The sequence below is a fragment of the Tympanuchus pallidicinctus genome, unplaced genomic scaffold (genome assembly GCF_026119805.1).
Source record: "Tympanuchus pallidicinctus isolate F22 unplaced genomic scaffold, pur_lepc_1.0 scaffold31, whole genome shotgun sequence".
In the NCBI taxonomy this organism is placed as follows: Eukaryota; Metazoa; Chordata; class Aves; order Galliformes; family Phasianidae; genus Tympanuchus; species Tympanuchus pallidicinctus.
In genome coordinates this window covers 12785693-12811049 of record NW_026294749.1, presented here as the reverse complement: position 1 = coordinate 12811049, position 25357 = coordinate 12785693, and the positions used below count along the sequence as shown (strand labels likewise).

General features: G+C 42.7%; 1 protein-coding gene across 6 annotated transcripts in view; it reads right to left on the bottom strand.

Annotated features, from left to right (window-relative positions):
* Positions 1-25357, bottom strand: part of NFATC1 (nuclear factor of activated T cells 1) — a 115414-nt gene that overhangs the window by 76848 nt on the left and 13209 nt on the right. For all 6 annotated transcript variants that reach the window (XM_052697886.1, XM_052697888.1, XM_052697890.1 and 3 more), the window contains exon 3: positions 20836-20995. In XM_052697886.1, the coding sequence (XP_052553846.1) occupies positions 20836-20995 (160 nt within the window). The remainder of the gene's footprint in view (positions 1-20835; positions 20996-25357) is intronic.

The window sequence follows — 25357 nt, the reverse complement described above, 5'->3', positions numbered from 1 at the left end:
AATCTATATAATAGTGAAATCTTTGAAGTAATTGCTGCTTGTCTATTCAAGCTAGAGCTTCAAGAACTCCACAAAATAGCCTTATTGCAATCTTTCTCAATCAGTAGGTTTTTGTTGTGTTTTTTTTTTTTTTTATGGTAACTGCACGTGATGAGTGGTAAAATAAAACAAATTGTCACATTTAAAAAATGTACCTAATACACAGCCTCAGAAACATAACATCAGTGAGTATTCAGCATCTCAATTTTTCGAAAACAAATTGAAGATCAAGCTGTTTAGCTATAAGGAAAGTGCATAAACATTTTGGGTATTGATTTCAGCTATAAACACCAAGCATGCATAAATATAGAGCCATCACTCTGAATTTTAAGAAAAAAATAAATACTTTCAGCTACCATACAGAAGTATCTGGAGATGTAAGCTGTTACATCATGGGTTTAAATGGGTAGGAGGAAAAGTTGGTTTTCCAGGCACTGATTGTCATGTGAAGTAAAGGTGCTGAAACCAAGATCAGGAGACCTGGAGATCTGTTCTTGCGTTCACTGGCTGACCTCTTGGGCATGTCCCTTAGCTCCCTTGCCTTGGCTTCCCCTCAGCTGAATATGCCCAAGGACCTTTTGCTGAAGGACCAGAAAGCCAGGAAACTCCTGTTCTGCCAAATATATATATATATTATATACATACATACATACATATATCTATCTATCTATATATATATATATACACTCAAGACTGGTTCATGAACTGCTGTGGTCCCAGCCTCACAGTGGGCTCTTTCATCATCCCTATTTCTTTCCAGCTTTGGCTCCTCAAGTGAACGTGTTTCATCCACTGCTGTACTACTTCAGTGCCCTCTATTCATTTCAGGGCTCCAGCACACCTAGGACCAGAAGTAGCACAACACAAGAAGGAAACTCACTTGTTGACTAACAAGAGAGGCTCCCATTCTCTTTGCTGGGAACCAGGCGAGCGAGAGAGCTTGCCAATTTTTTGATTAGGTGCAAAGCCCAGGTCCAGACCACATGTCAATGTGGATACAAATCAGAGGTGCTAAACTTGGGCCACTCGGATGCTCTTGTACACTGTGTTCTCTAGTGAGAGCACAAGGCAAAAAAAGGGAGTCTCTTATTTAAAACATTAGAACGGAAGAACTTCAGTCAAACAAGAAGAAGAATAAGAAGAAACACCACAGGAACCAAAACAGCTGAGCTGTTCGCTAAGAGCTCTCTGGTCATAGTAGCTTCTCTGAATTTTATCTGACGTGGTTGGCCAGATTGAGTGTATAATTTATGCCCTGTATGACATAACATCCATGCTACTCTCCACAGTCCCTCACTCACTCCACATAAAAATGTAACAGAAATTCCTACAGTTTTTGTGCTGCTTTCAAGATTTATTTTTCCTTTCTGAAAATCCACTTTCCTTGGATTCACTCAAACTCTGCTTTAAGATCCAAATGTAGTTAAGTGTTGGTTCACAAATAAAAATAAGATGGTTTGTTCCTGCAAAGAGCTAAGCCTAGGCAGAGAGTGAGAGCTGGATGGAAGAAGGAGTGAATGAAAAGCAGCAGGAGTGTGTTTTATGTGGCACTTTCTAGTGCTGCCACTTGGACTTAAATTCAGCAGTGCAGCAAAAGAGCAGCTGTTCACATCAAGATGAGTAAATATCTATATAAAACTTCCAGCTGCAAATACGCTGTGAGGAATTATTAATCTTAACATAATAGAGATGCTGTATACTCAGTCACTGGCTCACAAGTCATTTCTGTCTCCATCCAGGGAAAAACAGCCTTCGTGGCTGCTGGCTCCTGTAACAGCCATGAGATCTCCTTCTCTAAACAGCCACAAGATGCTGCTCCCTATTTCTAGGAAAGCTATTCCTCAAAAACAGGTGTTCTTGCTAATGATTCTCTCCAGACAAACACTCAAGTACCAACCCAGTTCACAATCCTTAAAAAATCATAATCATTACATTGATGAGGATGATGTCCATCACAGTAACTAACAGGCACCTCGTGCACTGGACCACTGGGACATCATTATTATTCTTGTAACCAGCACAGAGCAGGTAGCAAAGCAGAAGGCAGTCTTCTACCATGAAATCAAGATGCCCCTTCCCTGATCGTAGCTGTTCCCGGACCTGCTTTCAGGTGATCAAAGGCAGCCAGCCAACTCTGAGCCATATCACAACCCATCCAAGAGAGCATCACCCAACTGTACAGCTGTGATCCCCTAAAACCTCAGCACAGCTCTCTCTGGAGAGGGCTATGAGAGTTGTCCTGTGTGGAGGGAGGGACACCAAAGCGCAGGCTGCCCATCTAAATCAAATTTTCCTTCTCTTCAACAGCCTTGTGCTTCCCTGTGGTGGCTGCAGCTGGCCCTGTACTCTGCCCTCCTTTGTAGCCTGTGTACAAATTGCAGGGTAATAGGTTGCCCAGCTACACTGGGCATTATCTGCTGAACAATCAAAGCTTTTTACTGCACACCAAGGTGAATCTTGGTTCACACGGGACAGGGGCAACACACTTCTAGGCAGAATACCTCTGACGTTCACAAACACCAGTGGGACAGTATTAGACTAGAAGTTATTACCTTTCACCTCTATTTTTACACCTATTCCAATGATATTTATTTAAACTACCACTGAAGGCAGAAAGCTGGGGCTAAGCTTAAAGGCGTTATCTCTGTAAATATTTGGAGAACTATAAATACTGAGCCATATTAATAATATGAATATTGGACTATGTGTTTTGTTGCCATGAAAATTGGCATAAACACTCTTTTGATTTTTAATTTCTCACTGTGTGATCACTGATTTCCAGTAACTCCTTTAAAAAGACAAAATAATTCTTATGTAAGACTTCATACTGTTTAGTTAGCAAATAGAATTAAAGACCACAGCACAGAGCAGGATCTAAAAATGAAAACTCAGTGCCAGAAGCAGACAAAGCATGTTGTGCAACAACAGTTGCATGTCCCGTGTTGGACACAGTATAATTAGGCAGTCCATGAGTTAAGCCCAGACTCTGTTTAGGGAAAGGAAAGAGCTGGAAAGGAGGCTTTGTGATGGTCTGAAATAAACTTTCTTGCTTCTTCTGTGAGTAACATGAATATTGATGGCTTCCCAGTTTCACAGCACTTCCATCCCTTTTATTTATGTACAAGTGAGTTAATGAAGGAAAGCATTTTTAACAAATTATAGAAATGTAGAGTGAGGATGGCTTTGCCAACAAAGAAGCAGAGAGCTTCACGGAGTTATGGAATTCTCTGCTAGTTTTTGCTTCATCAGATACAGAAACGTATGAGATTAGAGACAGAAAATTTCATCACAAGTTTTTACATATTTGGAGCCTGCTCTATGTTTACCCAATTTCTGCTTCATTCTTCTTAAAAATCAGCATCTGTGCTATGTGGTAGAGTAACTCCTTCTCCACTGTGAAAGGTACAGCACTTCCCAACCCTCTGATTGTGCAGAATTTACACTTCCATTCCTTGATAAATAGAACAGACTAATGCAGCTCTCTTGTTCTTTGGAGTCAGAAGAATGCTGTTTACAAGCACATGCTCTTCAAGACAGGTTCTGCTTCCATTTTTTTAATCCCCCAAAAGGTACAAAAGTGTTGTCACAGCACACACAACATTCATAAAGGTGCTGTTCGTGGCTCCTATCTGAAAGCAGAAATGGCAACATGTTTTGCACTTTTGGTCCTGTTCTCCTTCCACAAGCCACCTTTGATCCAATTGGTCCTAGAGCTCTAATTACTCTGAACTTTTATCTGAGAGCATGCCTTCCACAGAAAGCATCTTAATGGAGCAATAAAAATAGGCCAGGTATATTTTATGTCTCAGCTTCAAGGTTTTGACCTCCAAAACAGTCTGGTTAAAATGTGAAAAATTCTGAGACTGGATTCCACACTGTGAGCTGTTTGAGAGCAATGGTGATACCACAGATTGATGTCACCTGCTTTACAAAAAAAACCCAACAAACAAAAAAACCTCCAGACATTTGCACCTTTCTTAGAAACAAAGTAGTCTTTAGGTCTTTTAATTTTGATAGGAACGGAATTTTAGAATGGATACAGCAGATCAGATTGCCTAACTAGCACAGCATGAGCATGAGCAGCTCTGCCCAACAGACCACCAGGGCTAGAATAAACTGAAAGGTCTGTGATCTGTAACATCGAGTAAATCAAATAGGTAGGAGAAAGTCATATGACACACTTTGTCAAGACCTGTGGACAGTTTTCAAGCAGTCATTCTAAATACCCATGTTGACCAGAATTATTTGGCAACAACTGTTGCACTAGAATTTCTCTCAAATACTGACAAGCTTAGACCACAGCCCTGTTCAAAGCTAATAAGATATATATAAATAAAACACTGAAAATATTAATGACCGAATTTGCAAATAAAAGCTTTGCAGAAGAGATTATTTGCTGCCTTAAATGGATGACACTTCAGTTGATGCAGTAGGATGTCCTTACATGAATGGGATTTGAAGAGGACACTGAGGGTACACCATCTTCTCAAAGGGAGTCACAGTGAGTACCAGTGACCAGCACCTGTGTGCTTTTACACCAAACAAGGACAGTATTCAGGTCAATTTGTTGAAGTTAAATATGGCTCTGGCATGGCTTAAGTCTCAAGCCTGAGATAGGAACACCAATGTCTCAAAAGCCATCAATCTTCCCCACCATACTCAAACTTAACTTGGGTATCTGTTAAGAAGCAAATCTTAGTCCTGGCTAACTGGTAAGGCTATAAAGCCTGCTAGGCCCAGTGATACCTAATTATATATAACACATCAAGCCAGAAATAAACAGGGGAAAGTTGGGTGATTCATGCCACCTAACTAACATCTACAGGCTGGACAACCATGAGGAGTAAGTAGTTAATCGTGACTGCCTTCACAGCCAGCAAAAAGAAATTTGCACTCCGAAGGCGTGACTTACCTGAGCTACTTCAGATGTTCTCACCAGAATAAAATTAATAGCTCCCTAAACTCTATAATGACAAGCTTTCCCCTGATGACAGAGAAAAACTAAAGCAATTAGCTCACTTGAAGACATCAACGCTTAGCCAAATAAAACTGAAACACAGAATTGCCCCGCAATCGACCTGGGGCACGGTTCAAAGCATGAGTCTCTCACAAACCCTGGCAATACTGGAAGAAAGATGCACCGCACCTAACCTGAAGAGACATCCAGAATACTTTCTGTGAGAACATTCCCACAGTGGCACAGTCTGCTACAGACATGATGTTTTGCACTTTACTGTCATGCATTTTGGGCATTCGCTCGTAACTTTTCATGGCAGTGGTACAGGACCATCAACTTGAACCACGGCTAAGGCTGGAAGGAACCTCTGCAGGAAATCTAGTCCAACTCCGTGCTCAAGTGCAGACACCCAAAGCAAGTTACCCAGGACCATGTCCAGACAGCCTTTGAATGAGACTCCAGAACTGCTCTGGGATAGCAATTCAGTGCTCAGTCACTGTGCTCAGTAAAAAAAGTGCTTCTTGGCATTCAGGGGGCACCTCCCTTGCACTTCGTGCACACCACCTCTTGTCCTGTCACTGGGAAACACTGAAATCTATATTTATTGCACCCGCACTTCAAGTATTTGTGAACATTGTTAAGACCCTTCTTAGTCTTCTCTTCTCCAGGCTGAATGTCCTAGCTTTCTCAGCCTTTCCTCATAGGTGAGATGCTCCATTCAGTCCCTTCAACATCTTCATGGCCCTTTGTTGGACCCTCTCCAGTTGCTCCATCTTTGTCTTGTACTGTGGAATCCAGAACTGGATACAGTGCTTCATGTGTGGCCTCATTAGAGCTGAGCAGGAGGAGAAGAATCACCTCCCTTGACCTGCTGTCAATACATAAAGTAGACCAGAATACTTCTGCACTGGTCTCTGTGGTAAGGTCACCCTGCTGGCTTATGCTCAATTTGGTGTCCACCAGGCCCTACCAAGCTGCTTTCCAGCTGCACAGCAGCCAGAACATCCTGCTGCTTAAGACTGCTCTTCCCCAGGTGCAGGATTCTGTACTTCCCCTTGTTTAACTTCATGAGGTATCAGTCAGTCCACATCTTTAGCCTGTCCAGGTCACTCTGTATGGCAACACATCTCTATGATTTATTAGCCACTCCCTCAGTTTCACATTATCTGCAGACTTGCTGAAGGTACACTCTGTCCCATCATCCAGATCATTAATGAAGATGCTGAACAAGTCTGAACCCAGTACTGAGTCCTGGTCTTCACCATTAGTTACTGGCCCCTAAATAAACTGCTGTTCACCACCCTCTGGGCCACTCAGACATTTAACTGCCTGCTCATCCAGCCCAATCAGCCCATAACTCAACAGCTTGTCTGAGGATCTTAAGAGTGACACTGTCAATGACCTTATTGAAGTCCAGGTGAACAACATCCACTGCTCTCCTCTCAGCTATTGGGACACTCATTTCATTATGCAACCTTGTCAAGTTGGTCAAGGATGTCTTCTTGATGAAGTCATGATTACTGCTGATGATTTTCTTCTCGTTCTTGTGCCCACAAATGGTTTCCATCTGTCACTCTCCTCAAGACTGGCATATAAATGCCTTTGTCTTTTTTCTTGCTCTCCTTGAAGATAAATCTGATGTGCTTTCCTCTCATCTTAGGATAATTCTATCTTCTGTCATGATCAATCAAGTCATAGGAGCCATCCTACCATGTCTCCATGACCCCAACAAGACCATCTCCCAGCAACTGTACGCACAGCTCTAACTCATCACATTTATTCCCCATACTGTGTTCATTAATTAGTATACAGGCACTTCAGACAGGCATCATAGCCAGTTGAGTTCCTAGAGAGAGTTAGGTGATTTTGCTGTTATTATGCCTGTAGGCACCTCCTTGATTACATGCAATCTTTGGTAGCCTCTCCACAGTATATATGATGCGTGTTCCTGGAACAGTGGTACTTTGCAACCCTCTGCACTCCCAGAAGGAAATACCAAAGCCAGCATGATCAGTGCTTCACTGTGTTCCTCCGCTCAGATTTCTGCAGACCTCAGCAGCAACACATGGCTGGCAATAGGTGGTCACATGTACCAGCTTCACCCTCAGCCTCATTCTGCTCCTTCCCCACGGGTGAGATGGGACTGACAAAACAGTCCTCCCTCAGATGGGAGGTACTCATCTGCAGGGTAAATTCACTCCTCTACAAGGACTGCAGTGGTCCCACTCATTCCAGCAGTGCTCCAGATCTTACATCTGGAGCACAGCAGAAATTCTGGAGCAGCTTCAAGCGCATTTCGCGTGCTTTGCTGTTGCTTTTATTTTGTGTATGATATTACATTTAATTAAAATTTGCATTACATACCTTTCTTATACAACAGGGCAAAAACCATTTGCTAACAACTGAAGAGATAGGAGGCTAAAGGTCAAATTTAATCATATTTTAGTTTATTGTACTCAAGACTGGAGGAACAGAAGAATTCTTCTACTCATTAGATTAATTGGGGTTGGACTCGATGATCTCTGAAGGTCCCTTCCAACCCCTACGATTCTGTGACTTCCCTAAAAGCATCTGCTCTTAGCTACTAGGATTCTAAGTTAATGCTGGCCTGTGACTAGAGCAACTGTATGTGTAAAATCCATTTGACTGAGAGCTTCAGGAGCTCTATTTACAATAGCAAAATTGCAGAGCCATAGCTTACTGTCAGCATGACCACTGTGCTGTTTGGCTGTTTGGAAAAAGCTCTCAAATGTGCATCCATTTCAGCTACTGTTCTTGTGCTGGCAGTGGGGCTATGCAAGTTCACTTATTTCAAGGTTTTCCTCGCAACCGAGAGGGATTAGGAAATGGGGCTTTGATGTGTTCAGGACATGTGCTTGACATTACTTGTATACCTAGATGCTGGCACATGTGCCTGCAAGTTGTGGTCTGAATTGTTTGTCCCTGTCAGCTCATATTTTCAGCTATGGGTGGAGTTTGTGTAAAATTCTACTACCACATGCCGTTTTATATTCAGTAATAATCTACAATCTATATTCAGTAACTACATTTGGTTCTACATTCAGGAATATGTTATTAATGTAGAATATGAAATGCAACACACAAGGCCCGTGTGATGAAAACAACATCATCACAGGAGAGGAGGCTGAATACTCAAGTTACAGCCATTTGGAAAATATTTGCAGAATTTTAAAGGATTATTGATCAATAAATGCCATCCCTAAACGTAAAAAAGAATATATACCCATTCCAAGTCATTTTATGATTTCTTGCAAATATGAGGAGGCATTTATTTATTTTATGCAGCTTTTAAAGCATTCTGTGATGACAGGTGCTATCTAAATATCTAAATAGTGTTACACACACAAACAAGCCCGCATGGCGTTGCATTCTTTTTCAACCAAACAAAATACTCTTCTATGGCATAGGAGATACAAGATGTTAAAACACTGAGCTCTGCAAAGAGTGGCAGTGTTTTGTATGCCTTCGCCCCTCCCCAGCAAGTGTTATCTTCTGGGGACTTATCCAAGGTGGAAAAACTAATCTGACCCATCCCAGTTACCCTTCTTCAGCACTTCATCTGGCTTCTAGAAATGCTATTCCTCTTCAAGTCAATGAGTTTTACTGTTAAATCTAACCTGAATGCGCTGCCAATTTTCTCTGGTCTTTTTCTTCTAGAAATGAAGGCACTCGATACATATACAGCAGTGAAACTGTACTAAAAGCCACAGCAGGTGGAGAATAATACAACCCAGGGAAATTTTTGTTTTTGACTCTACTCACTATCAAAGCTATGCACAAAGCACACCAAGGCACAGTAAATAAAGACATTTCACACAGACAAGCACGAAATCTTCCAAAACAAAGAAAATTAAATTATCTTTCAACTAAAGAGCACACTGCAGTGAAACACTAAATGAGCAATTCTAATTAAAAACACGCTGCGAATCTCCTACTTTCCACCAAGAAAAAAAAAAAAAATCACACTAGTGCTTATGCATGTATAGCCACTCTAAAACCAGTCAAGCAGCTTTCAAGCCAAACAATGCAAGACACAGCATCTCAGAACTACAAAACATATTGAAACTATTTCCAGAGCAATCGTAACAACAACATGCTAGGCGAGGATCTCCAGGGAGGGGGTGGCTCCTTGGTGCTGCCCACTGTGTTTGGCGCAGTGCTAGCAGCACCCGTGCAGCATCCCATCCCTCACCCCATAGCCAGCAACCTCCCAGTGTATGCAGCCCTGTGTACCAATGCTTGCCTTGGCAATGGTTAGTCTCATCCAAAACACAGCTTGTAAACAAAGCCTTATGTACCCACATGCATATGCAGGAGAGTTGAAGAGCTGGTAGTCCTGGCCCCAGGCAAGCATGGGCAGCTGCTGCGCAGGCTCTTCCATGCAGCTCTGTTCAAGCCTCCTAATCCCTACATGCTGCAATCATCTCAGGCTCAGATCCCTGTCATGGCAGTGCTAAATCAAGCCACAGCCTCAGATGAACACGCTGAGATGGGAATGAAAAGTCCAGGCTAACTCTTTGCCTCTAAGCAGGGTTAGAGTTTCACATACAGCTCTCAGTTCTGAGCAGCTCTCCAGAAATGAAACGCAATCCCTCTTCCAACCCATTTCCTTCTATTTATTTACCTTTTCTCAGAGCCACAATACGCTGTGGGCTTCCTAGACACTAGTCACTGTCCTTTCATGGGCAGAGAGCCAACAGGATAGAAAAGAATGGCTTGTTATGTACAGCAAAGACGGATAACCTGTGCAGAACATGTATGATATGCTGATACTGCTATTCTGATGCAGGCATAGAAACAGGAACCGGCTAAATATAGCAGGCTTCAGTGACTGATCTAAAGTACAGACTTAAACAATATGAAGAAAGGTGAAGCTCTCCCAAAGACAGAGAAAAGTAACGGGAAGATTTTGCTAAGTGAGGAGAATTTTGGTCATAGCACCATTATTCCTGAATTGCTATCAGGACATCCAGTTAAAGCTTCAGAGACACAGAGACCTCATGCAGAAATTAGATGTTTACAGACAGGTGAGAGAGCATAATGATGGAAGAACGAAAGATGAGATCATCCTGGAGAATCTCTAAACAAAAGGACTGGGGAAAAGGAGGATCCAGGGAACAGCTTTCACCTGAAAACCACCAGAAGGAAACAGGTACAGGTGGGGCGAGCCCTGAAACTGATATCCACAGGTTTTTAAGAAGGAAAAACTATTAAACATCCTGAACACCATCAAAGAGGCCCGCAAGGGCAGAGCACAGATTCTGCAGCCTGAACCCTTTTTTCATGCTGTTTCCAGGCAGCTAGCAGTCTCCCATGCTCATGTATGATACCCACTCTCTTGTAGCTCTGGTGCAAAGCATTGTGTCTTAATCCACATTTTGCAGCTGAGTAACGTGGGTGACAAGGAATAACAACGCCACTTTATGAACATAGACTTGTTTGGTAGAAAACTCAAGCTCATGTTAAACCTTTAATCCCACTTTATTAAAATTTAAGGATGCACAGCTGTGCTCTGCTGCACTGTAACAGAAAGATCACTTTGCTCAGTCTTGCTTGCAAGTTTTCTCTTACTTTTCACAGAACTGTATTTTTGCACAAGTATGATTTCGAGTGGGAAGGGAGGATGGCTCTCTCCAGTGAGACGGATAGGATTTGTCCTATTAACATCAGTGGGACTAGCTTTTGGTGGTGACACTGTATTACCAATGTAACAAAGAACATAACTTGTTGAAGGGGACTTGGCTGTAGGTAGCTGAAATGTTGAGGAACACCCAAAAGTGTAGCATTGCCATGCCTGCAAGTGTTGTTTACTTTTATTGTGGCTCCAGTTGAAACCCATGGAGTAGACTTTTAATCCTTAACGTACATTATGTCTGCATGCAAACCACAAGCAGGAGTTTCTCTGTTTTATTGGGTACTGAAACATTAAAAACAGGTGTTTAAAATCCATATTACAAATCTGTCTGCAACCTGTATTATTTTTACTACGTGCAAGTAAATTGATCACTAGTGTATTTCAATTGTTTTAGTGAAAATATACAACTGCTGAATTGTTCCTTACACATGTGGAGAGAGGGAAAGTTTATTTGATTTTGCTCTACTGACAGCAGACAACAGACTTCACTTCTATATATTTATACAGCAGATGCTGTAATGGATCATCTCTTTCATGGCATGTATCAAAGAACATCTCTTGAGCTGTTCTTCATGGGGAAAGTCGAGATAAACCCCTGCTCATCATGAAAGCTGCAATGTACTTCTAGAGAGCAACTGAGTAATTTGACACCGTATTTTCCACCGATTCAGTCTGTTAGTTGGAACAATGACTGATTAAAATGGAAAATCTACACTATTACCACATATACCGACACTCCAGATTATAAGGTGTAGTACAGATGTGATTTTACTCTTCTTACATAGAAAAATTAGAGAGTATAAACCAGAAATTATTGCAAAGGACTTACCCTGATGTGAAAGCGATCTAAAACATGAGCTGGCCCCACAATACCTTCATACAGAATGCACTCAATATAATTTTTGTGGCGTTCTCTGTAATTTGGAGTACTAAGAAGGAAAATAAATTGTTTGCCCTGAGATATTACTTTTAGGAATAGAGGACAGATGTCTAGTTGCTGAAGCAGACTTGTAAAAAATTAATCACTTGCCTCATACAGGTTAGCAGTGTTTGGCAGGTAGGTTAGCACAGCTCATAATGAAGCATCTGGCTTTTGGTAGGGCTGCATTTTAATTTTAACTGTGTTTTGTTTCAGCTTTTGGGCCCATATAAACGTGCAATAATCTGACAAGTCTGGAGTGGATTTGCTGATTGATAACATTGGTGTAGATCTTCTAAATTGCAACCAAAACTGCAGTCAACTGAATTAGTAACTGTGCCTCAAGCTCAGCTCAGTGCCTGGGTGACCACCGCTGAACCTCCCTACTAAGTCATTTTAAACCCAGTCCTCAATCTCTTACCCATTCAAATTATTTTCTTAAAATCAGCTAAATTAACTACAGTAAGCAACTCCTAAGCACATACTTATATAAGAGAGAAGAATATCCTTTGTTCACAATCACAACCGACTCAAGCCATCGCTTTTGGGCAGCATGCACATTCTAAACACAGCACACAAGAGTAAAATTTCATCAACAGTCTCCAATGAACACCTCGAGCACTAAGAACTGCAGCCCCTTCAGAACCACCCCGATGTGCTGGGTTCGCACAAATGGGATCAAACACCCTGTTACTTCAATTGGTTCTGTTCCTCTCTTTTTTTTTTTTTAATGTTTTAAACAAAATATTAAAAATTATTATTTTTTTTAAGTTATACATTAACGATATTGTATATTTTATAAGGGCTGCTCCAAAAGTAATGCCTCCTGTTTTACTATGTTGGCCCACGAGGCAGATGTTGGTGGTATCGCAACAGAGGCTGCACCTTCCCACTGACACTCCGTTACATGTCGCTGCTGTGTGACAGATGGCAGCAGAGTCTGACAAAGTGAGGTCTGACATGGACGTGTGTATGGAGCAAAGACGTGTCACTGAATTCCTCCACACGGAAAAAAGGGCACCGACTGACATTCACTGACACCTGCTGAACATTCATGGAGACCAAAAAGTGGACGTGAGAACAGGGAGGCAGCGGGTAGTGCATTCCAGCAGAGGTGACAGCAACAGTGGATCACCTTTTCTGGTGCAGATGTTTATGAGCGTGGCATGCAGGCTCTTGTTAATGGCTGGTGAAAATGCACAGCTAATGGTGGTGACTATATAGAAAAATAGTGTTCTGTAAGTGAGAATTTTCTCTGTCAAATAGTGTTACTGTGCTCTTCGCACAATAGTTGTAGTTCCCATGGAAATAAATAGGAGGCATTACTTTCAGAGCAACTTAGGTACACACAGCCTAAGACATTTCCTCTTCACCCAGTGAAGCCAAAAGGTTGGACCCCCACCTATTAGAGCATGAATTAAACAAGTGCTAATTTTGTTTTTACATCATAACCATTATTTAAAAGGAACACTTTAAAGGAGGACAGATCACACTGCAGGCTCCTGGGCTCTACTACATCTCAAAAGTGAGCACAAAGAAAAGAATTTGGAAGCACAGTTCTGCAAGCACGTTTGCAGCACCCTTAGCAGCAGTAACACAAACGCCCAGTTTGTGTAGGTATTTTCCAAATGCACTGCTGTGAGGAAATTTCCTATGTCAGCCACTGATTATATTCACCTTCTTTTGTTTCTGTCTTCATTGACCACCACCACTACCACTGGAGGACAGTCCCACACCCACAAAAATACTTTCACCTTGTTTTGTTCTGTAGGGAACAGAGAGAGGACAGATTTCTTTTTTTTGTTGTTTGTTATCTTTAGATCTGACCACTTGTGATAAAGGTGAATGGCAGCTTCTAGAAAGAAAATTCAGCAATGGAGCATGAGACATGGCATTTACAACTTTTAGCAAGGGCTATGCAGTATTAAACAGGTGAGAAGGAGGGGTGGAAAGGAAGGACAAGAAGAGCACAGCACTCAAACAAGTCAAGGTTGAGTCCTGATTCTTCCCTGGTGAGCAGCAATACACTTTTTAAAGTAATGCTTCCAAAATCATGATAAATCACCCTTTCAGATAGCATTCCAAAAAAAATCTTATATGTTGCAAGCATTTCACTGATGTAGCATGACAGATGAGGACAATGTGATTGAGGCAAAAGAAAATGAAGACTACTACTTTTATGCTCACTTTTTCTTGGCCTTACAAAGACTTGCATCACGTTGTTTCCAGACTTTTAGAGTATGTGTTCATCACCAAAGCCATCAGACAAGGGGAGCAGAAGAGATGGTTCTATGAGATAAAGTTGACTCCACCATTTCTTTGCTAGGTCTAACCAGGATGGAAAATATTCACTCATCCATGTAAAAGAGGTACCATGAAACAGCAACGACACAGTTTGCATCTTATCAGTAACTGCCAGAGGACAGATGCCACAGAATGACCGAAACATAGAATATCCTGAATTAGAAGGGACATACAAGGATAACAGTCCAACTCCTGGCTCCACAGAGCACCACATAAAATTCAAATCCTACATCTGAGAACACTGTCCAAACATTTCTTGAATTCCTTCAACTTCAGGCCATGTTCCAGGGCTCAGTCAGCCTCTCAGCTAAGAACTTTTTCTAGATATCCAACCTGAACCTCCTCTGCTACAGCTCCATGCCATTCCCTCGGGTCCTGTCGCTGTCACCACAGGGCCAGAATACTAGCAGTGTTTAGCTCTGTGCTAACAGGGACAGTGTGTGTCCCAGGCAACAGCAATCTATGTGGTAAGCAAGAAATGGAGGAGAGGAGCTTACATGAAAAAAAGAAGACTCAAAGGTGCTGAGGTGCAGAGGCCATTCCAAGCACACGGCTGGCCTTCAAACACCATCACTAAACCGTGCTTTTGGAGCTGCCAGTGAGTGTGAACTGAAGGCAAACCCAGCAAGCTGTTCTAAATCCTTCAGGCTGGAAAACCAGATTAAATATCTTGTCATCCAAACAGTCAGGATATGTCCTATAACATCAGCCAGGCTGAGCATGGGTGAGGTATCATTTTAAAAGGAGAGTGGAGTGCATCACCCGAGCGCTGGCTGGTGGAAATTTTGTTTATTCACTTGCAAAGGGCTGATGCTCTAAACAGCAGAAGCCTGTCCTGAAGATCACTCATAAATCAGAGTTGAAGTTGCATTTTCAGGGTCATTAAATTCTCACTGGCTGACAGCAACACTCCTTCCAGAGCGGCTCCCTTCTGGACTCGGCCCTTCCTAGGTAAGCCATAAGCTACCTATATGGAAGTGCCCTGTGGGATCAAGCTTTATATAAAATACCAAAAAAAGAGAAACTCCCTTCTTCCCAAAATATCATCTTCTAATGATGAAAAGCTGCGGTAAAAAACTTTCAGTGGGCTTTCTTCCATTTGTTGGATTTATAGAAGCAATAACAGCTTTAAAACATCTGCCATATCATTCTACTTTTCAGTTTTGATTATCTGTCTGCTAGTTTGAGGTTAGTGTTAACTATACAGATGCAAGAAGTGAGAAAGCCATTCTGCTTAGATTTATTCTTATGAAGAATAAGGCTGTCCAAAGGAAGGCAATAAAACATAAGCTCCTTGTTTGATTTGTTGTATGGTTGCATGGCTTTGTGCTATTAGTTGCAACCTGGCTAACAGGTGCTTGCTAGTGTCTTTATATTCTTCTGTAAGAAAAGATTATATTTCCATCTGGATAATAGGGTGACACTCTTCTATAAAGAAGTTAAAAACAGCACAGAACAGAAGTCCACTCTGGTACAACAAACTAAATCTTCTTTTACTAACAAGAATATGGCTTTGCTCTGCTCTGACCAATGAACAGTGGTAAAGGGAAATTGGTTAACACGATTTTTTCCACATCCACTCCTTTTGGTCAGGCATCAGGCTGCCAGGAGCTGAATCAACCACGGACTGTTCTTCCTCCAGCTCCCTTGACTCACCCAGAAATGGTGATGACCCTGCCTCTTAAAAACAAACTCACAGTGTTTTGGGTCCCCTACCAAGGAAGCACTTATGCACGTACTCCAGGTATGTGAAACATCCCATACTGCGTGCTTAAAAATGAAGCACAAGCTCACCACAAGCTCACTGCATTGCTGGGAAGGACTTGCCCTGTTCTGCCTGGAAGAGCCTTTATCCCTTCATCTCCTTCCTGTCATCAGCTACGAACACCACTTTCCAGTCCTTTCCTTTAGCTGTTTATTTCTCTCTCCCTCCCATACTGTTTGTGTAACTGCACAGCTCTATTACCTCATGCTGTCAACTGTTTGTGAAGCATTACGTGTGATGCAGTGGTACATGAGGCTGTCAGGTTCAAACATAATACCCCAATTTGAATACACTTGTAGCTCACTGGACTGACTACAGCCCCCTGAAGTTACAATGGTTTGATATTCTGTAAGGGGTTCACGCAAGATATTCATAGCTCTTGGGTCCTGAAGCTGAAAGGATTCAGATGGGTATCTGTGGTAGCCAGCTGCTGGACTTTTGCAAGGCCTTTGGTAAGGTCCAGCATCGCACTCGTATCTCCAAATTGCAGATATATGGATTTGAAGGGTGAACTACTTGGTGGATAAAGAATTGGTTGGATGATCACAGCAAGAGTCTTCATGTACAGGGGGAGGCCAGTGAAAAAAATCATAGAATCATAGAATCACAAAGTTGGAAAGGACCTACAAGATCACCTAGTCCAACCATCCTCCCATCACCATTGCTACCACAAGCACTAAACCAGATCTCGCAGCTCCTCATCCAGACGCCTCTTGAACACTGCAAGGACAGCAACTCCACCACCTCCCTGGGCAGCCATTGCAGTGCCACTCCAGAGGCAGTGGCTGCCCCTTTTCTGGAGGTATTCAAGGCCAGGTTGAATGGGGCCCTGGGGAAACTGGTCTAGTGGATGGCAGTCCTGCCCATGGCAGAGGGTTGGAACTAGATAATCTTCAAGACCCCTTCCAATAGAAGCCACTCCACGGTTCTGTGATTCTATGTTTTGAGATCTTCTGCAGAAAAGACACAACCCAATTCTTTTGTGCAGGTCTCCTGGCACAGATATTTTGACAGTGCAAATCAACAGACAAATCTTTCACTTATTGATTTATTTATTTTAACCTATAAAATTAGGGAGTTTAGGCTTTTCATCTGTTCATAGGCTCAAAGATCAAATTCTGCACTGGAGCACACAAACCACAGGCAGCATGTAGCGTCCCGCTACAGAGCACATGATACAGCGAAAAGCAAAGCAACATTCACTGTATCTTCAGTGTTAACACATTTTTTCCAATAAGAACACAAATCCAGGCCAATGCTAGGTATCTGGATAACAACAACAAAAAAAACAACAGAAATACCCACCCCTACAAATCATTTTCTCCCCCTTTCCTGACTGATTTATCTATCTCATACTGAGATGGAACGAGGAGAAAATTCCTGGCATATTTTATGTAAAAAAAAATAAATAAATTAAACCATAATCAGAACTTTTGAATGTGCTTTTTGACTATTCTGTGAATTTTTTTCTTTCACCTTTCACTCCACTCTCCTATGGGAGTAATTCATATGCTTTAATTAAACATTCTTGAGTATTTGGACTTTATCTCACAGATATACCACACCCTGCTTGTAAAAATTCCATCTCAAGCAGCCGAAGTACTTGACTTATCCCTAAGAGGAGTTATTAATTAGAGTGACTGCAGACCATATATTTATAATCTGGTGCCATCACTTCCCATGGATCCCAAGCTTTTATCTGCAGATGACTTACCTGCAGCTAAAGCAGAATCATACCTGGCTGGAATGTAACCCCCATCTTGTGCAACTGCTCATCGCCACTTTTAAAATGAAGAATGGAAGACAAGTCCAAATGGAAGAAATATTTAAGATGTTTAAAGAATTTTTTAAACATATTCAGGCTAGCAGGCCTGATTTCACTCCCAGAGTGGTCAGACCCTCAGGTCTAACTAGCCTCACCTGACACCGTGTGATCCTTGCAACCCACTGGGGCGCTGGCTGGATGCTGACTTAGAGGGGGAGAGTACCCCAGTCTGAAATCACCAGAGGAAATTACAAGCAGCAAAATACTTCCACAAGCCAGCGGATAAAAGCTAGTGCCAGCCATGAGCTCACCAGCATTGCTCCCCAGAACCCCTCGTTGGCCAGTGCTCTGCAGCATTTTTAGCCTCCTAGGTGAGCCAGCTCCCCTCACTCTCAAAATGCTTAGCAATCAAGAACACGGTTCAGGGCTGCTGCGGCAGCCAAATGTCTGCACAGGCATGGGGAAAACATGTGAGAGGGGAATATCATGCTACAGGACTCAGCAAAAGCACTCATGGGCAACTTTATGCTCCTAAGTGCAGAAAGAAGGGTGCAGCCATCTCTCAGAGAAACATCCAAAGGAAATCCTGCTGGCACGATGCAGACTGGGAGACGGCCTGCAGGAGTCCCCTGTAAGCAAGCCCTAGGCAGCTGATGGAGAGATGGCAAAAGCAAGTGTCACTTCCCAGCAGCAGGGACAGGAGTGTGCCTCTTTGGGCAGCCCACAGAGCCTGCTGGGCTTGTTGCTACAGCGGGTCAGCAGTAGTCCTCACCTGAGGGTGAGCTTGGAAGCTTGGACTCCTTTCTGTATAACTGAATTGAGTAAAACCCCTGACACAAACACTTGCAACACCTGGAAATATGTTGGTTCAGAGCTGCATTTTGCAGCTTCAAGTCAGTCACAGAATTATCAGAAGTTACTCCCCAGATTACTTCCTCTTCCTTTATTTCTTTGCAAGCATTTTCTTTTTCTTTTTCTTTTTCTTTTTCTTTTTCTTTTTTTTTTTTTGACATTCATCCATTTCTGGTCTGAATCAGAAGCTGTTAAGTTTTTCCTAAAACAGATAATTCTGGCTGGGATGACAATGTCAGTATGGAGCAGCTTTCTCTGGCCCTCTTTTTAACTTTTCTCTTTCCGTAGAAAAAGATGTTCAGGTTGTAGTAAAAGTACAAAAACATGCATCAGTCTTTGTTAAACCGGTAGAGTCAATTGACATGGCTCGGACTGGCTGCTTCCTCCCTTTTCCCTTAATGCCCATCCACAGCTTCCTCCCTTCTCCTCTCTTCGGACACTGTGTTTGAAAGCTGCACGCACACTCCCTGCAGGCTGGGACAGAGGATGATAGGGGAAACGTCTGGATGCACTTAGTCCAATTAAGTGTTGGCATCACATTCAGTCTTTCTGAAGAGCACGTAGGAAACTGTAAATGTTAGGCAGGCCACTGTGAATTGATGTGTCCCCATTTACATTTCCTTGCATCAAGCCACGGACAGAGTAGGTATTAATTGTCATCAAGTGCACTGTCACAAAACCCTCTTTAATATAATTCACAAGTGTTGCGCTAAAACCTTTAGTCTTTCAGCAGATCACTTCCATAATCCCATGTCACTGATGGGTTTTGGCAGAGATGAAGAGCAAACTGTGTTTGCTGCTGACAACTCTGCCACACTTTCCGTTTTTAGCTGCCGCACCAGTACACAAAATCTGTAATGGCACTCCCTGCTGAATGTCATTTCGAACTGGCAGCATTCCTCCGAGCTGTGCGCTTGCTAAGAGAGCTTTAACGCAAACAAACAGACACACACGGGCCCTGCAGATCACCCTTGTGCCACCCGGCCTTTCCTAACACCGCTCCTCTGACAGGAAGATTTGTGGCATAAAGCCAAGCTGAACGCAGAGCCAGCTTGTGCCTCACTCCCACAGACGGTGCCATGACATCCGTGGGGCCGTGGGGCCAGGTCATTGCGCCAGGGCAGTGGAAATACCTGGGCTCCCCTGCATGGAGACTCACAGCCCAAGCAGGGAGCACTCGCAAGTTAACTCTGGGATAAGAAAGCAGCCAGGGAGGAGGGACAAGCACAGCTAGCTCTCTCCCACTTCTTTCTTTTTTTTTTTTCTAAACAACTAAATCTTGTTCTTCCTGCTCCTGAGAAAACTCCTTTAAAAATGAATGAGACTAGTCATGTAACTGAATTAAGGGTCAGCTTACAGTGTTATTAAATTAAACGCTTTTATATACAGTAACTAAAGAGCTTGGTAGCATTCATGAAACTGGATTCAGACTTCCTCAGATATTTTCCAAAGTGGCTAGAAGGGTTTAAGGATCTAAACAGAACAAACTCATGAAACCACGCTTTGCACACTGCAATATCTAAACCAGCGACATACTTCCACATGGCTGCTATGGCTTTGCCCTCCAACATGTGTTCACAGCTCTGATTAGATCCAACCACAAATTCAGGACTAAATGTACTGAGACACGTCCCCAGCTGATTCCAGTATAATCACAGAATCACAGAATCACAGAATCACAGAATCACCTGGGTTGGAAGGGACCTCAAGGATCATGTAGTTCCAACCCCCCTGCCCAGCAGGGCCACCAAACATCCACATTCAGATCAGGTTGCCCAGGATCCCGTCCAACCTGGCCTTGAACACGTCCAAGGACGGGGCATCCACAACCTCCCTGGGCAGCCCGTTCCAGGCCCTAACCACTCTCCTTGTGAAGAACTTCCCCCTAACATCCAACCTAAATCTTCCCTCCTTCAACTTGGATCCATTTCCCCTCATCCTGCTGTTGTCAGCCCTTTTGAAGAGTTTACTCCCCTCCTGGGTGTAGGTTCCCTTCAGGTATTGATAGGCTGCAATGAGGTCGCCCCGCAGCCTTCTCTTCTCCAGGCTGAACAAGCCCAACTCCCTCAGCCTGTCCTCATAGGGGAGGTGCTCCAGCCCCCTGATCATCTTAGTTGCCCTCCTCTGGACCCTTTCCAAGATCTCTATGTCTTTCTTGTACTGAGGGCTCCACACCTGGACACAGTACTCCAGATGGGGACATAATCTGCATGTCCGGAATCTGACTGCACAGACAGGTCCATGGTCACAGCATTCCAGCTATGCATCTCCAACTTGGGTACTGATGCACAAAAAAGCAAGAATGCATTTGTGCCACATTCACATTGCTAAGACTGCTGAGTGAACAGTGAGGAGAAGGAAAGGAAGAGAGCAAACAGATGCTATTGCCTTATCTGTAATAAAAGCTTAGTCTGTTAAGTTTAAAATATGTAAAATACACTGCACAGGCATGCTCACACACAGTAATCTCTGAGGATGTGAAAACCTCCTACCACGCTTTTCAGATTTGGAGAATACATGGTGCTAATCACAGAGTGCCATGACAAACAACCTGTGCTTCCACTGCACATTTTGGTACCTGTACAATAGGGTGGCCCCCAGCAGATGCCTTCACAGCCCCTCGACTGCCTTCTGTCTCATAATGAGCTCGGTGGTGGGATTTGGGCTGCACTTCAATACGCAGTTCATAAGGTCCTGAGTGAGACGGCAGCTGCCAATCAAGGGCAGGCAGGGATGGGCTATAATGGAAAGGAAAAAGTATTAAAAATTAGCATCAAGTACAATATCACAAACCACAAGCGTCCAGCACTATTACTTTAGAGACCATGTTTCACAGCTCATCCTTCACCATCTTACATTCAAAATTTCATCACAATGGATAATGACATGACATGAGTAATTTGGGAAGTAATGGTTATTTTATGAAGATTTGTGGGTTGAACTTAGCTGATAGCCCAGATGCTTTGTAAATAAAAGATAGTTTGTAAATAAAATGGGAAAACATTAAGAGGTGGCTTACAAACATCTTAATATATTAATTCTTGAATCAAAAGGTAGGCAGAAAGACGGAGAGGAACTTAGGGGAGAGTATTTCAGCTGCGAAAGACAATGCCAAACCAGCTCTGGAGAAGTTATACATTTAACTAATCCAATGGATTTAAACAAATCTGCATAGTTTACAGGCAATAACAAGAAGGGCATTTCCCAGCTTTCTTGCAAACAAGAGAACATCTCACAGGGTCTCAAAGCAAAGCCAGTCTCTCACACACCACAGGGAAGCAAGACCCGAAGTCAAAACGTGGTTACAAATCCCACCAATGATGACGCACGAGCCAGAAGAAAATCCAGCTCACTCTTCCGGCTCTGTATTGACTCAGCAATTACTAAAATATTAAGGACTCATTACTATCACAAAAGCAAGCAGAACTGACTGTATGCAACAGGGAGGGAGCGTCATTCTTAGAAACCCACATCCAGAGTAAAACCACACTTGAAAACATTGGCAGGAGAGCTCAGCTGCAAGAAATGCCACACAGATACTCTGGGGAAAATGAGAAAGAAATGAACAAATGTCGTTGAAAAAGTACCCCAACGTATTGATCTTAAAATCAAAGCAGTAAGCTTAATGATCTGGAGCCCAGTCAGAGGCTGGTGGCTGGGATGTACCAGCTCCCTGCCCTGCCCTCAGGCGCTGGTGCCAAAGTGGTATGAGCAGCATGACAATGACCACAGGAAGCTGGCTGGGAGGGAGAGGATGCAGCAGAGCTTCTGTGCTGGGTACATTTATTACAGGCACGTATCCATTTCATTTCATTTTGTAATGTTTATCCAGTACTTATCACCAGCATATTTCATTTGTATCTGCTGGAGTACAAGTGCGTGTGCACTCATGGGACTTAATGTGGTGCCAAGATTTTCAACATTATCTTCTTCACTGCCTATAAATTTGCCTGTTTGAGTAACTTGAATGCCTATGGACAAGCACTACATGCATTACAGAAATCCCCAACCTTTGTAACTAAATTTCTGTAAATGGTGGCTGCTTTACACTCAGTCAGTCATTATCTCACAGCTAACACTTTCCACATACTCCATCTGTGCCACTGCAGCCAGTCATGCTGCTCTGGCTGGCGAGAGAAAGCTGGAGCCTCTGAGGGCCCACTGGAGACACTACAGCCCAGAGCTACACACACTCCAAGCTTCCTGCTGCTCTGCTCCCCAGCTTTGCCCCAGAACAGACAGGGCCCACCTTGGGGACAAGGAGATGGGTGTTTTGACTCCAGTCCATGCTCCTGCACAGCAAGGCACTGCTCAAGGCACTAAGAATGAACAATTTGTGCAGGCAAGCTTTTAGGTAGGCAACAAATGGTGTCCAGGAGAGGCACTAGCACTTCTTGCATGCTCTTCTGCTACTGGATGCACAGCAAAAGAGCTAAGAGCCACTTAAAAATTGTAGGCAATTGGCCACTGTTGAAGCCACTCTTCCTTGTCTATGCTCTAGGTACACATTATTTAGTCTGAAAATCTCTAAAAGAAAATCTGGACAAGCCTTATTTGAGTAATGATGAGTGACAAGGCATGGAGCAAAACAGCTGTATCTCTCCTGGTGATGATCACCATACATTTTAAAACAGATGTTTCTGATTTTAAGTAAATTCTCACTTCATTGACTTTTTTTTTCTTTTTTTTTTTTTTCTTCTGAAAACACAACATCTATCCAATTAAAAAAAATTAACATAACATTAAAAAGGCCTGCTCTAACTGGCAGCATGTAGCCCACAAGAGCAGACAGATATTTTTTACAATTTAGGGAACCATGTAATAGTTCCATGACTAATAAGACCTTTTAAAATAACCAACGCAACACACTTTCAAATTAGCATCTGAAAATGTCAGTGTAATTAATTTATGAATTTCATGTTTTCAAACAAAGCATGAAAATAAAAATACGTTTGCTGCTGGTCTGCAATCTATCATCAAAATTCCAAACTACCACCTGACCAGTTATAAATTGACAATTAATGACAGTTTTCCTGATAAAGGAAGCAGAGTGATGCATTTGACAGTGCCACTGGCTGGGGCTGTAAGAGCTATTTCCTATGTTAGGTTATCTTCACCACACACTTAATTTCCTGCAGCTAAATGTGGTTAAAGAAAAAAAATCACCTAGCAAACTGTGTGGTGGTAAAGTGAAATCTAGTTGCTGCAAGCAGACTTTATCAATTTGAAAACTACTTCAACTAGCAAGCATCACGTGGAAGGGAGATGAGCCGCTCCACTAGCAAGGGGAGAGAAAGAGAAAGAAAAGATCTTCATATCAAATATACATTGGTGCATTTCCCTCTGATTGAATTTTCCACCAACTGAAAATCTGTCCCATTCCATTCCATATCATAATAAATCTTACAGCATTCATTCAAAATGTTGCAAAGAGAGATGATTGTTTCGAGGCAGGCTCACAAAACCCGGTGTGAGACTGTAAAGAACTTGCTCAATGTAACTACGTCCTACATAAATCAAATTAGAAAACAGATGAATTGTGATTTATTTTGCATTTGCCAGATACACAACGTGATTAAATCATAAACAGATTATCGAGTCTGGCTGACTTCTGCCTTTAGCAGAAAGATTTATCAAGTTACAGGGTAGAAAAAGAAAAGATATTAGGCAGCACAGTGGAATATAGGCAGAGAGGAAACAAAGCCAAAAACTTCTATTAAACTCTGCAAAGGTGTTTAAGCCCTATTTTGATGGTTGTGCATTTGGGAATTAAATTGACACTACACTTTCACCGCATGAACTGCTAAGTGCGCAAGGTCATTTGCAAAACACTCGCAAGCATTTTTGCTCTTGGCTATGCAGCTCTGCAAAGGGCTTTGGAACCACTGCTGGTTTTGAAAAGAGAAGAATCCTGCTCCTTCACCAGGTGTCACAGAACGAAGTCACCTACTGAAGACAGTGGCATGACAGCAGCAGAAGCTGCTGCCCCAAGGAGCAAAGCGGAAAGTGCTTTCCAGCAGCTCAAGTAAAACAAGTGACGTAGCCGAGTGTGGCTGAGACTTCATGCCTTCCACTGAACTTCAGAAACAAAGGCATAAACCAGAGAAACCACAGGGCTGCTGAACCTTCTAACATGCTGCTAAGTTCGTCCCAGCTTCAACTGTACACCAAATGCAAATATGGTTATGATTTATTGCTTATTATATGTCTCATGTTAAAATGGATGGCTGTTTAAAATCCTTGCATGCTTTTCAGAAGCATAAGAAAACAGCGCAGGTCCCACTGACTTGTGGTCTGAGAAATATACTTGCTTTGTATTTCACTTTATATTTCACCTCTGAGAGGACTTTTTTTTTTTTTTTTTTTTTTTTTTTTTTTTTTTTTTTTAATTTCCTGTCTGACAATTGAGCAACCTGGCTGTGAGCTGTTAAAACAAATGCTGCATCCCACCCCAGACTTGGCTGTGCCTTACTGGCATGCAGAGCAATTTGCTTCACTGTGCAGAGCTTTGGCATTCCTCACACTGAGCTCCAAGAGCACAAGTCATCATCATGCTCACGGACAGATAATACACAACACAACCATCCTGAAACATAACATTCAGAGACAGATTTGCATAGGAAATGCTTCATTTGTTGACTTAGGTTTAGAGACAGAACAAGTACCTATTGCCGCAGGAATGGCAGCAGCAAGTAGCTCATGTTGCATCTCTGCTTGTTCTGAATTTAGTATCACATGGTGCTGAAATGAGCTCATGAGGGCAGACCATTAATAAGGAGCTCACAGGGGTGTCTGAACAAACTGAGAAGCGCTCACAAGAAAGTGCTGGGAGGATTTAAATCAAACAAACAAAATGGTTTACTGAGACAAGTTTCCAAGCAGATCTACACAACTGAAAGTTGGTGCCACATGGTGGCAGACTCAACTTGTTGGAGCTTGAAGATGCCTCTACGCAGCATGAATAGAGCAGGGAAGATGAAAAGCCTGGATAAGTTCTCCCCTGTCCCCTCCCTCTGCCCCCCAGTTAACACCAGCTAGTCCTGGGAACTGGCTACCAGCACTTGGCCAAAAGTCTCTGTCTTACCAGGCCATGTCCCAAC